Consider the following 12669-nt stretch of genomic DNA (forward strand, 5'->3'; position numbering starts at 1 on the left):
ACTTTAGACATACTTGGCTAAAACTTACACAAGACTTGACATTGACTAGAAAGTTACAGACTGTTTAACTTGATTGTAGTCTTGAAATCTATCACTGTTTGAAAATCAGAATTTTGGCAACCTGGCAATCTCCCAGTTGCATCTGTTGCTGGGTGGTGAAAGCAACTCTTGAACCGAATATCATGGAGGGAGCTTGACTGGAGTTCTGACTTGCTTAACACAAGTAATGACAACTCGCTTGAAATTCAGTGAACTCAACTTGACTTGCTGGATTCTTTTTGCCCCAGAAACTTGGGACCTGCGCTAAACCTGTAGTTTTAAACTTCGGACATTTCTGCCTACCTCTGATTTGATTGGATGTCTTCATTTAAGACTTGCTTAATTCAAAGTACTGACTTAACTTGTGACTTGCTTAAAACACAGTTGACTCGACTTGTTTTTTGCCAGTGCAACTCGGAAACTTGCAATTTTAAGGTTAAGAACTTGCTACTTACTTCTGTCTTGCACATTTGAGACATAGTCCCACCTCTGGTTGTGACTACATAACAGAAGCACTAACATGAAAAATCAATAGCAGGTGGCGGGATTAGCAGGTGATGCTTTATGCGCTGTGAGCTTTATTTTGCCAGCGGATGAGATGAAGTCCTGTCCAGAAACAGCAGGAAAAAGATGAATTTGACATTCCCTCTGTTGATGGACAGGGAAGAGCGTTTTATGACGCAGCTCCTCGCTAATTAGCTAGCTGTTTACCTTACTGCCCATATAAGTCTGGACAAGGGCGGTGAGGATGTCGGGTCGGTGTAGCTCATTGCAGCCACTCTTGAGGAGCTCCTTTGCTTTGGATTTATACCGTTTCTGTCAGTAGACACACAACATGCAACAGTAAAACACATTGAGGGAGTAGTGACAGTTGGGGGGTCAGATCTGGAAGGATCTGACTATGACGCTTGATCCTGATCAGAGACCGCATAGGTTTGCAAATGTCTCGAGATCCTCAAGATCCTTTATGGACAAAAGACATGCGGAAACAACCACCACCATGTCTGTGGACAACCTCATGCCTCCTGGGTTTTTTTTCGAAGTGGATGATGCAGGCCGGTCTTGCTGGATCGGGACCAATACCTGGCTCATCTTCTTGTTCTCCTTGGCCATCTGGAAACTAGGCTCATCTGTGGTTATGGTGAATTTATCCTTGTTCTTCTCATAATTATTTCTGTAGGCCCGCTGCTCAGAACGTCAGAAGGAAGTTAAAGACAAGTGGCCAGGAGACATAAAAGTGCAAGCAAAATGACACGGATTTGACAGCGATTATCACTTTGAGCCACAACTTCTTTAATACCGCCAATGTCACCATTAACTCCTAGATGAAGGTTCACTTACATTGTACAGGGGAACCAGAAAACTTAATTGTAACCATGATGAAATATCATGAATCAAGGATAAATCGGCTTGAACTTTGTCAGCCAATATAGTGTTGTTATAAATACAAATTATGCTTGTACTTTGTCAGCAAACATAAAACTTTTTATCTGGCACCTTTCATGTAAAAACATTTCCCTTGCGTCAAGAAAGTTTTATTTAAAAATCTTGAGGTATTATAAATTATTAATTACCATTCTATTACTGGTATTAAATATATCTTAAAAAAACAAATACCGTAAATATACAGATGTAAAATGTATAAGTACAATAGTTTTAAGATAGCCATGATCAATTGTTTTAAGAAAACCTGCTGAGTTAATAAAACAGTCCTCATGTGATTCATTTTTCTTGCTTCTTTTTCCGATTTTGCAGTGTAAGACTAAGAGTAGAGATGACTTACTTCGTTAATGAGACTGGAGGCGTGCTTGACCGTGTGGAAGAACGGCGCGTCGCTAGTGTATTTGAAGTTTCCTCTGTTCGCCTTTAAGAAGGTCTTGTATTGTACCTGTCGACCAAGTAGAAAGAAGACAGTGTCATGAAAAAGCCTTTCTAAAAGACTGAATGCAAACTAAATGATACAACAGACCAAATTAAATAAAAATGAACTGTGCTTAACAAATCTTTTAACCACTGTACCATTTTTCACAGTTTGAACATTTGATTCAGTGATTTTTTTTTTTTTTTCGTGTACCGCTAGAGGGAGCCTGGTTAAGTCACTTTATAAATCACTTGTCTAAAACAAATCCCAAACTGTAAGGTAAAACGCGACGCACTTCACTGTATAGCGTCTTGTTCTTCTCTGCCCGCAGCAACTCGGGTGTGTCCCACACAAAGCAGCCGATTCCCTTCAGCCAGTCAAGGTCCTCCTTGTATTTGACCTAAAAAGCCAACGCGCCACAGTTTGAGGGCAGCATTGTGGATTTCATTTCATCAACAAAACCTTGAGTGCCTCTCACCGTGCTGACATTGTCGTTGACAATCCTGCTGAAGAAAAATTCAGGGCGGTCTGGGATGGACTTCCACGTTCCCCGGGAGTTAAGATACTGCTCCCTATACTTAACCTGAGGTGGTAGGGGCAGGATTTAACATGAAATAAAGGCATTTTGTGATTGTTGTGTTAAAAAGTCAAAGGGAAGTGCTGACATTGCTGATGTCGTCCGTGACTCTGCGGTGATAGACAATATCCAGGGCGTCCTTGACGGTGCGGTAGTGGCCTTTCGAAAGCTCGAAAGTCTCTTTGTAGCGTAGCTGAAGAAACCACAAAACCAAATTTAGTTTATCAACCATTTAAACTTTCAGCATGATGTTTGTTTATCCAACAGTGGAGGAAAGTAACAAAGTAGATTGATTTTCCAAGTGTTTTTATTGTATTTCAGGATGGAAATTGAAAGACTTCCATTTTTATTGAGTAAGGGAATTGAAAGATTAAAAAAATGGGTATAGATTATGAGAAATTTTGTCACATCTGCTGAGGAAACTCACATCACTGGACTGGAGGTAGGCCTTCTTGGAGCGGATCAAGATGGGCGTGTCACCGATGGCGGTGTACCTGTGCTTCATCTTCTCGTATTGTTCTTTGTACTTGTTCTAAAAGAGAAAGAGAGAGCGACCAGTCTTGGCTTTTTTTTTTCTACTGACGCTCAGGGCAAAACCCAACAAAGAGATAGGTTGGGACTTACATCACTGGAGATCACTTTCATCTTCCTGGAGTGGTCCATGTGGGGGGTTTCAACTTCCAGAGTGTAGTGTGGACGCTGTTTGGCGGCGAGGTCGGTGTACACGTACTGTACAGAGAGGGGGAGTCAAGTCTGTTAAACCAGCCAATCTTCGGGAAAAACTCGGAGGGTTTGAAACTCACTTGATTGGTCAGCTCCTGGGCCCATCTGGCTCTCTTCAGCTCCACGGCATCGGGAGTGGTGGAGACCTTGGCCATCTCCTCTTTGCTCTGAGCTTTGTAGATCAACTGGAAGCAGAAATTCACGCCTTGACTTCAAACCAGACTTCACCATTGCTTTTAAGAAAACAATCCAGCCGTTGGTACCAATATTGCACTTTTTCAAACTACCACAAGTCAATTCCGTTTCAAAAAGTACCTATGGAAAAAAAATTATTACTATTTTAGAAAACTTATAGCAACTTTTAAAAAGTGAGCTAAATTGTAAAACTGACATATCTCCTCTCTAAATGACACAACAAATGCATCTACGAAATGTGTTTGGAACCTTTTCAGACTAGCTCCCCAAAAGCATCTTTGAGTTATGCGTAATCTATGTAATCCTCTGGGAAGCAAAGGTGGAGTGATGTGCCATGTGTGCTTGTACTAGAGTAGTGCTCGTAACTTCTCGCTTTCAACTAACACCGCTTGCTCTCATTTATGCGAAAAGGGGAGCCGAGTGCGAAAGTCTTCCTCTGCCAGTACATAACCTCTCCATCACAAGACCTATGCTTCATTGCCTCCATCACGCCTGTCACCTGGGGAACTGAGTACCTCGCGCTATCAGGCAGAATTGGCAAGGTCTCGGAGGAGGTTTGGCCCCAAGATGTGTAGCATACAGGGCCACCGGCGTATGGATACGCCCTGGTGCCTCAAAAACCAAACCCCCTATGGGCAAATAGCTCTACTGCCTGAAGGAACCTCGGGAGAGAAGAAGGCGAAGGGAGTAAACCCTGACAGGAAATCCAGAGCTGGAGAGCCTAAGGCGGTTCGACGCTGGACTTAGCCCATTTCGGCAACTCCTGTGACGGCGCACAAACCAAGTGTATTTGTATCTCCCTTTCCAATAGCAGTCTGTTCTCCATATACTTCTACCCAGGCACTTGCACACTCGGAAGTATAGCTTCCTGAGACTCGGATGCCAAAGGAATGTAATGCTCTACGTACGCAAAAATTTAATTATCGCGCAATGATAACACCATTTAGCAACTCTTAGCCATAAGTCAGCAACATCTTCAGCAAATGAGTTGGCAATGCTGGGTCCAGGCAAGACTCACCATACTCAAGTGGCTCTTGAGCTCAGCCATTCGTTTGTACTCTGGCGTGTCCAGGACCACTGAGAAGTTGGGCAAGTTTTTCTTGGCTTCCACGGGGTACTCCTCCTGGTGGAGTAAAAAATAAAACAAAATACACAAATGATTTTGACTAGTGGACAGAGAGGAAGGTGCGGAGAAAAATGTGCTACGTACTCTGTATTTATTGAGGTTGCGGATGCGGATCATCTCTGGGGTGTTGTACAAGAAGCAGCCAATGCCCCTCAGCCATGTCAGATCTTCTTTGTATTTCAGCTGAAAACGTACCACAACTTTAATTACAATAATAAAAATAACTATAGTTGAAAAAAATGTCTTTTAAGGGCCTCAAGCCACACAAAAAAATACTGCTTGCAGAGTTTTAAAAAAATATGTACAGGGCTCCAGAGGTGGGGAGCTCTGTCACCAAATGTCTGGAGTTTGTTTTTTGGGACTCACTTGTAAGATACATCAGATTTATGAAGATCTGAAGTGCTATTTTTAATTAGTTATCTTACCTAATGTACACTTTGGTAACAGAAAAAAAATTCAGAAGTATCCAAAGAAGTAGCATCATGGACTATAGTATGCAGAGACTTACAACTGAAGGCAAACATCCAGAGTTTGGTGTTTTGAGGATGGAATTTATGGAACATTGCTGACAAAGACATTTTTGGAGTACCGTACGATACCTCGCTGTTGATGTTGTTGACGTGGTAGAAATGCATCAGCTCTGGTGTCATGGGCATGGAGATCAGCTGGCCTTTACTGTTGTTATACTTCTCCTTGTACCACAACTACGAAAACACCAAAACGTAAATGTAATAACATTTTTAAGAAGACAGAGCAGATGCTGGAAAAAGTCACAGTACGTCGCTGATATGGTCCTGATTCATCTTGACTTGTCTGATGTCGGGGGTGTCATAGGTGGTGTGGATCTTGTCCTTGTGTTTGTGGTAGTCCTCGCGATACAGGCGCTATACAGAAGAGAGAAAACTGCGTTAGCTTACGTTAAATCCAAAAAGTCATGCTCGGCTTTAGCTCACCTCATTAGTGATCTTGTTGACCTTCCTGTAGTTGACAAAGTTGACGCCCTGGGGGTGAATGGTGTAGCCCTTGGCTTTCATCATTTCATAAGCCTCCTTGTACTTCACCTATGCAAACCAAAAGAAAATGACAGAGGGGCTTGATCGGTTGTTGCTATCATTTTTTTAAATTTCTGTAGTAGCAGAGTATGAGTACTTACATCGCTACTAACATAGGTGTTGCGCTTAGCCTGTTTGATGAGAGGCATGTCATGGGGCAGTGTGTATCCTGTGGGCATGTAGTTCTTGTTGGCCTCTTTGTACCAGTTCTGAGAGAAGGGAATGCAGTGAGAAGAGTTGAACATTGGGTCCTTTTCTTCCAAGGTTTCTGGTAACTGGACATCAATACATACAATACTGCTTCCTTATAGAACCAAGTCCTTGGCTTCACTGGTAGCCTCCCACCTGTGTCTCGCAAATCTACTTCAAATTTTGCCTCCCTAGATAATCTAGGTCATGTTCTTTCCTGGTGTTTGGCATCTGTACTTCCATAAGTCCACACTGCCTTACTAAACTGGTATTCTCCACCTGTCAGCAGTTTCCTGTTCCCTTAATGAAAACAGGTCTCGGCCTTCCAAAGTGTTCTCCACCTCTGTCCGACAAGTCCATGTCAACCCTGCCCTCTTCCTTTGATGATTGGATCCTAGCGTTCCATGGTATTCTTTCTCATGTGTCCATCGTGTCCACTTCTAGACCTGCTCGCCTAAAAGAACTGGGTCCTTGCCTTCCCTGGTGTTCTTTACCTGTGTCTGGTACTTACATTTCAACATTTAGCTCTCTTAATGAACTGGGTTGACGCTTCCCTTGGTATTCTCCCACCTATTTCTGACAAGGCCATTTCAGCCCTCTCCATTATGAATAGTGTCCCTGTCTTTACTCAAAAATCATATTAGATTATAAACCGGACATTTTATGCATGTTTGCAAATATGAAGAACACCAAGAATTTCATCTTACATTACTCTGAATATGGTGGGCCAGGCGAGCCCTCTCCCCTTCCACAGTAACGGCAGGAGAAGTGCTGGTTCCCTTAATGCTGGTGTGATAGTTGGAGCGATAGTGCAGCTGGAGAAAGACGACACAGCCGGTAAGTCACAAATTGCCCTCTATGACGTGACAAAGTCACGACAGACTAGGAAAAGCTGTCATACGTCGCTCAGGTTGACGGCATTCTGCTTGGCGGTCTCGTAAACCGGCGTGTCCATGACTACTGAGTAGTCTTTGAACCCCTCTAAACCTTTAGCTCGGTACATGTTCTGGAATGAAATACGTATGTGATTAACATTTCAGAGGAGATAAAAGCACTAAAATCGTATGAGTAATAACGAACATCGCTCTGAATGACACCAGCATTCTTAACACGGAGAATTTCCGGGGTGTCCCAGGCATAGCAGCCGATGCCCTTCAGCCAGTTCAGATCATCCTTGTAGAAGATCTGCAGAAGATATTAATTTGACAATAAATAACATTTTAATAGAAAGATTTCGCTTCCTACAAGAAGAAAAAAAAACACTAAACTGCAAATCAGGACACAAAAACGAGATATTTAAAGATTTCGATAAGTTAGATGAGATTTTTCTTTTACTCACATCACTGAGCTGCTCGTTGACTTTGCGTGCCTGGACGTACATCTGCATATCGGGAAGGCATATCCACTGGTGCAGATACTTGCGGTAGTGGATTCCACTTATGGTGGTCTGGGTGTTACGGGCTGAGAGGATCTCCAGCATGTCTGGTGGGATGTGGGTCTTGGCTTTGGATTTCTCATAGTCCTCTCTGTACAGGCGCTACACAGTTGGGACAATGGGCGGCTCTTTGATAAGACCAAAGTCATATATGCATTTCAGTGTAAAATAAAGCTGTGAATGTTTTGTCTTACGTCCAGGACCAGTTTCCCGGCCTTGAGGCAGCGGGCAGTGGCAGGATCGTCCTCAACTGATTTTGGCAGACTGTAGAGTGACTTGAACTTTTCATAATCCTCCTTGTATTTCACCTGAAAAGTAGACAAAAACCATAAATCATTAGGTGTGCTTGTGTCCCTTGAAAGGCACGATATAAAATTTACCCACCCACATCATTTTTAACGTTGTGCAGAATCATGCTGAGAAGTACACTGGCGGAGATGCAGTTCAAATAAGCAACAACAAAGTGCGTGTGTCAAAGTAACCATTGTTTGAAGGTTTAGAATTACCGCAATATGGATGTTAATTTTTATTATCCTGCATACTGAGGTTCACATTACATGTTAGCATTTGGCTAGCTGACTTTTGTTGGACAAAATGATACAGTTTGAACATTTTCACGTTTTTTTAACGTTGGTTTTACAGCACACTTCACCAGGGAGTTACAAATACAGTGAAAAGCGTGAAGCAAACACATTGGCTCTTATTGGAGAACTATGTTAACAAGTGGTGGAACTGCAATTGGCTAAAGCATCTGCCTCATAGTTCTGGGAACCGGGTTTCAAATCATAGCCCCGTCTGTGTGGAGTTGGCATGTTCTGCAGGCATGGGTCACATTTTCCTCTAAATTCCAAAAAGATGCATGGTAGCTTAATTGAACACTCTAAATTGCCCTGAGAGGTGATTGTGAGTGCGAATGGTTGTTTCTATGTGCCCTGCGATTGGCAGACAATCAGTTCGGGGTGCACCCCGCCTCCTAGCTGGGACAGGCTCCGGGACTCCAGTGTCCCGTGTGAAGAAAAGGGGCTCAGATAATGCATGGATGGATGTTAGCCAGCTTTCCTTTCCTCAAAGTGATCTACAATAGTCTCCCATTACTTAACGGTCAGGGAGTTAGAACAGGTGCTTAGCAACTCTTTGAAAAGTAAACTTTAATAAGTTTCAATGAATTAAAAACATTTTAAAGCATGAGAACAGTTAAACTAAAATAAATCAAGTTAGATGGTCTCTAAAAATCTCTGATTTTCACCCATCGCAGGTGAGTCTGAAATTAAAACCCTGGGATAAATGGGGGTTCAGTTTAAATTGAAATTTTATAGTGTCCCATCCAGGTTACATGGGGGAAGGTGAATGAATATGAACATGATACTCACACCACTGACAATGATCTTCTGATTTTTGGCGTGTCGCATGGAGTGTGAGTCGTGAGGGATCTGGTAACCCTTGGCCTTGAACTTCTCCCAGGCGTCAGTGTAGATTTTCTGAAAATACACACTTATCATGATCGTCACTTCAACATTTTGCGTGTCTTAAATAAGCTCAGATGAGCGTGTCTATGGTACATACATTGCTGAAGAAGTGTTTGAAGTTGTGGCATCTTGCGTAGTCGTAGGTATCAAGAACAGTGGTGTACTTGTGCTTCTCCTTATGGTAAGTCTCTCTGTAATTCAGCTGTTGTCACAAGTGACAAAATAACTCACATTGTACTCAAGCAGAAGTACAGATATTTCTTGTTTCCAATGAATGCTCACATTTGAGCATACTGACTTTTAAAAATTTTTTTAAGTGACTTACATCGCTGGCCCATGTGTGGCCCAGCACAGCGGTGACGTAGGCGGGTGTGTCAGTCACGATAGAGTAATTGTTGAACTCCTTCTTGGCCTCATCCCTGTATTTCAGCTAAAAGGGCAGAACAAGTAAGGGTTATTTCTGAATTGGCTCTACGTGATGAATTACTTCTGATGTTACGTACTTCACTCTGCAGGTCATAGGCCTTCTTGGCGCGAATGATCTCTGGCGTGTCCCATACGTAGCAGCCGATACCCTTCATCCATGTCAGGTCATCTTTATAAAACACCTAGTAGTTGATGAGAAAAAAATGGGAGTAAAAGTACACATGAGAAAGCTGCAGAGTCCTCCATTACAGCAGACCTTCACGCGAACATATTGTTTGGATCAAATTTGACCCGTTTTGTTATTTGACCGCTATAAAAATATAGTATGTCATTCATTCTCACTGAAAGTTGATGGCTATTCTTAAAGTGACCTAAAATCCACAAAAAGAAAATGTTTCAATATGTATTTCTTGTACAGATGGTATAGTTTGTGTACATTTATGTGTACTAAAACAAATTTTAGATCTATAATTCCCTGTTAAATCAAGGAAAATTGTAGTAATGATCGAAGTCTTAAAACTGTACATGCTATAAATATGTATATGTTGGTGAAAGTGCTCAAGAGTGTCTGTGCACAGGATCCCAGAGAAACATTTTGGGTCATGGGGGAACCGTAAGAAGAATGATCGTGCTAATCTTAAAGAAGCGAAGTCATACAGAGGCTAATTATTATGAGGAGTTTTGATCTTTAACATATATATGTACAGTATGTATGCAGTGAAAATGAACAGTATTTAAAGGTTAAGAACATACATCGCTAAGAATCTCATTGGTCTTGCGGGCCCGGATGGCGTCCTCCTGATCGGGGTGGCAGGTCCACTGGTGCAGGTAGGTCCGGTAGAGGACATCGCTCAGAATGTCCTGACACCGCTTGGCTACCTTGTTGGCGATGACGTCGGACGGGATGTGGGTCTTGGTCTTGGTCTGGTGGTAGTCCCGATGGTAAAGCCTCTGTAACGAAATAACAGGAGTGTTGCAGGTTAAGAAATTGTGGAGGTCTGACAACAACAGTGCTACTAAACTCATTTTCATTTGATTGATGTATAAATATCCCTATAAAGTGATTAAGGAGTGAATAATAACAAGCACAGTCATTGTGATTTTGCCTCAATTTGAAACACAGATATGGAAATGATTGTAATAGCAATTTCTCACCAGTCCTTTGTTCTTCTCCTGATCACCACACCGTATCACCTCAGGGAAGTCCACCAGTGTCCCGGCCAGATAGTGTCCTTTGGCTTTCTCGTGAGTGTCATGGTACCGGACCTAGAACATGAACAAAACAGAAATCTCAATCTGTATCGGTAGAAGAACCAAATAAAGGACAACCGGTCGGGTACTCACATCACTACTGATGTCTCTACCTCGCTTTCCACTGACAAGTGGGATATACTCGTGGTCCAGATGGTAGTTGGCAGCCTTGGACTTGTCCCAATGCAGTTTGTATAGTTTCTAAAATGAGAGACAACATTCATACTATTTATCACTTGTAATTGAGAAAAGGATCCCAAACGAACAATTTAACTCCTGATACCTCGCTGATATTCTTGGACATCTCCCTGCTGTGGGCCAGTTGAGGAGTATCAGCGGAGCCGATGTACTGACCCTTCTCTGAGTTGAAAGTCTCTTTGTACTTCAACTGTGGATGGAAGGATATTTGTGAGAATGGCAATAAAAATGAACCCTAGCGGCTGTATACAAAATTTAATTTTTCGCACCCCAGCTATATCACAGATATTTTGGACTTACATTTTTTTTTCATGGCTTTTTACAGTGTACAGACCAGTTCAAATGTGGCTTTGGTGTAGTACCATGCTATGCACTTCACTAATAAATAAGAATGAATCTACAGAATAATGCAACACTGTACATATCATTGTTGTGACAGAGCAGAGTTTAGATTAGTATTTGAATGCGTTGAAGCATGGTGTGTGTTAAAATATCATTTTTCAAAGGTTTAAAATTACCGTCACATCCCTGTTAATTTCCATTACCGCGACTATGGCATTGCACATTACATGTGAGCATTCAGCTAGTGGAATTTCATTAGACAAAAATAATATTCACCAATCATGTTTGGGTAAATGAGTGTTCACTATAGTGCTATTTTGTCATTCGGTCCATGTTTTAATACGTACGTCGCTAAGGTTGGCAGCATTTGTCTTGGCCAAGATAAGCTCTGGGCGGTCCACAACCAGAGTAAATTTATTGAAGCCATCGATTGCATTCTTCTTGTAGAGTCTCTGTAAGAATGACATCATTGAGATGAGAGACAAGCTACTAAGAGTAAGTAAGGCTGAATAATAAAAAGAGAGCAGGACTTACATCATTGAGAATTTCCTGTGCTTTTCTGGCTTTGACGTGATCAACTGACTCATTGGCCACCCACCCGCAGCCTCGAATCCATTCCATATCTGCCTTGTACACAAACTGAGAACAGGAAGAAAGAGATCGGGGGGTTATTTTAAATTGCAGCAGTGAATTTTTATTTTAGTGTAATTGATCCAAAAACTCACATCACTCTGAAGATCGTAGACTTTTCTGGCCTGGATGACGTCGTTCTGGTCGGGCAGACATGTCCACTGGTGTAGGCGAGTCCTGTATAGGTCATCATTGACTTGCATCTGGCATTTCTTGGCCAGCTCGAACTGGAGCATGTCCACAGGCAGGTTGAACTTAGTCTTGGACTTGTTAAAGTCTTTCTTGTAGAGAGCATCGCTGGCAATCTTGGCTGAGTTCAGGGCCAACATGAGGAGCGGGTCGTCTTGGATGCTGAGGGCCCCAATGTGGTGGCCCACCTGTTTGCGGTATCCCTCCAGGTACTTATGCTACGGGACAAACAACGCAAAGCAGTTGTAATTTCTATCTGGGAAATGTTGGCAATATTTGAGCAGCAACTCACTTTGCTTTGGACTTTTGTGTTGCTGATGCACTGCTTTATGGACACTGCATCTTCAGGCATGAAGTAACCAGTGGCCTTCATCTTGTTCCAATCTTTGGAATACAGTTTCTGAAGAAGAAAAAAAAACATTTTAGGGGGACAAATGACATAAACATGAAAATTTAAATAATAAACACTCACACCAGAGCTGGTGATTACAACATTTAATATTTGCAGATGTTTTTCTTGTCATACAGTTATGCTCTGACCAGCCAATCAAAAGATGAAAAAAATGCTGACGTTCTGGCCTCGAAGACCAATTTGAAGTTACATGGGCCTGCACTACTGATTCTGAAGATCCACATACACATACGTAAAGTAAGCAAAGCAGTCAAGCTAACAAATGAAGGGAACACACATTTGGGAGTACAGTAAATTAATACTCACATGGAAGAAATTTTTTTTATTTATGTTGTCAATGTGCACCAGTGCTTCTAATCGTGTTCTAATGGCTCATCACAAAAAAACCCAGAGCATCCTCTTACCGGGTGAACGTTCTTAGCTGCCTCTCTGGCTGTGGCCATGACTGGAGTGTCCACCAGTGTGTAATTGGTCTTTTCCTGATGCCAAGCCTCACGGTATTTGGCCTGAAAAGAGGTTCAAACCGGGTTAGCAAGAACTACCAAGAACCTTATATGA

At 42.2% G+C, this 12669-nt stretch overlaps 1 protein-coding gene across 1 annotated transcript in view; it reads right to left on the reverse strand.

Moving 5' to 3' along the window:
* neb (nebulin) overlaps positions 1-12669 on the reverse strand; it is a 74920-nt gene that overhangs the window by 26048 nt on the left and 36203 nt on the right. Inside the window, exons 76-108 of the mRNA XM_061842271.1 lie at positions 12516-12617; positions 11992-12099; positions 11606-11917; positions 11415-11519; positions 11228-11332; positions 10624-10728; positions 10434-10541; positions 10245-10355; positions 9843-10040; positions 9167-9271; positions 8989-9093; positions 8761-8865; positions 8568-8675; positions 7392-7505; positions 7102-7299; positions 6843-6947; positions 6664-6768; positions 6470-6577; positions 5675-5782; positions 5475-5582; positions 5301-5405; positions 5121-5225; positions 4606-4704; positions 4414-4518; positions 3281-3385; positions 3102-3206; positions 2905-3009; positions 2566-2670; positions 2379-2483; positions 2196-2300; positions 1823-1927; positions 1123-1224; positions 751-855 (exon numbers count right to left, since the gene is read on the reverse strand). Coding sequence (XP_061698255.1) covers positions 751-855; positions 1123-1224; positions 1823-1927; positions 2196-2300; positions 2379-2483; positions 2566-2670; positions 2905-3009; positions 3102-3206; positions 3281-3385; positions 4414-4518; positions 4606-4704; positions 5121-5225; positions 5301-5405; positions 5475-5582; positions 5675-5782; positions 6470-6577; positions 6664-6768; positions 6843-6947; positions 7102-7299; positions 7392-7505; positions 8568-8675; positions 8761-8865; positions 8989-9093; positions 9167-9271; positions 9843-10040; positions 10245-10355; positions 10434-10541; positions 10624-10728; positions 11228-11332; positions 11415-11519; positions 11606-11917; positions 11992-12099; positions 12516-12617 — 3879 coding nt within the window. The remainder of the gene's footprint in view (positions 1-750; positions 856-1122; positions 1225-1822; positions 1928-2195; positions 2301-2378; positions 2484-2565; positions 2671-2904; positions 3010-3101; positions 3207-3280; positions 3386-4413; positions 4519-4605; positions 4705-5120; positions 5226-5300; positions 5406-5474; positions 5583-5674; positions 5783-6469; positions 6578-6663; positions 6769-6842; positions 6948-7101; positions 7300-7391; positions 7506-8567; positions 8676-8760; positions 8866-8988; positions 9094-9166; positions 9272-9842; positions 10041-10244; positions 10356-10433; positions 10542-10623; positions 10729-11227; positions 11333-11414; positions 11520-11605; positions 11918-11991; positions 12100-12515; positions 12618-12669) is intronic.

The sequence above is a fragment of the Syngnathoides biaculeatus genome, chromosome 14 (genome assembly GCF_019802595.1).
Source record: "Syngnathoides biaculeatus isolate LvHL_M chromosome 14, ASM1980259v1, whole genome shotgun sequence".
NCBI lineage: Eukaryota > Metazoa > Chordata > Actinopteri > Syngnathiformes > Syngnathidae > Syngnathoides > Syngnathoides biaculeatus.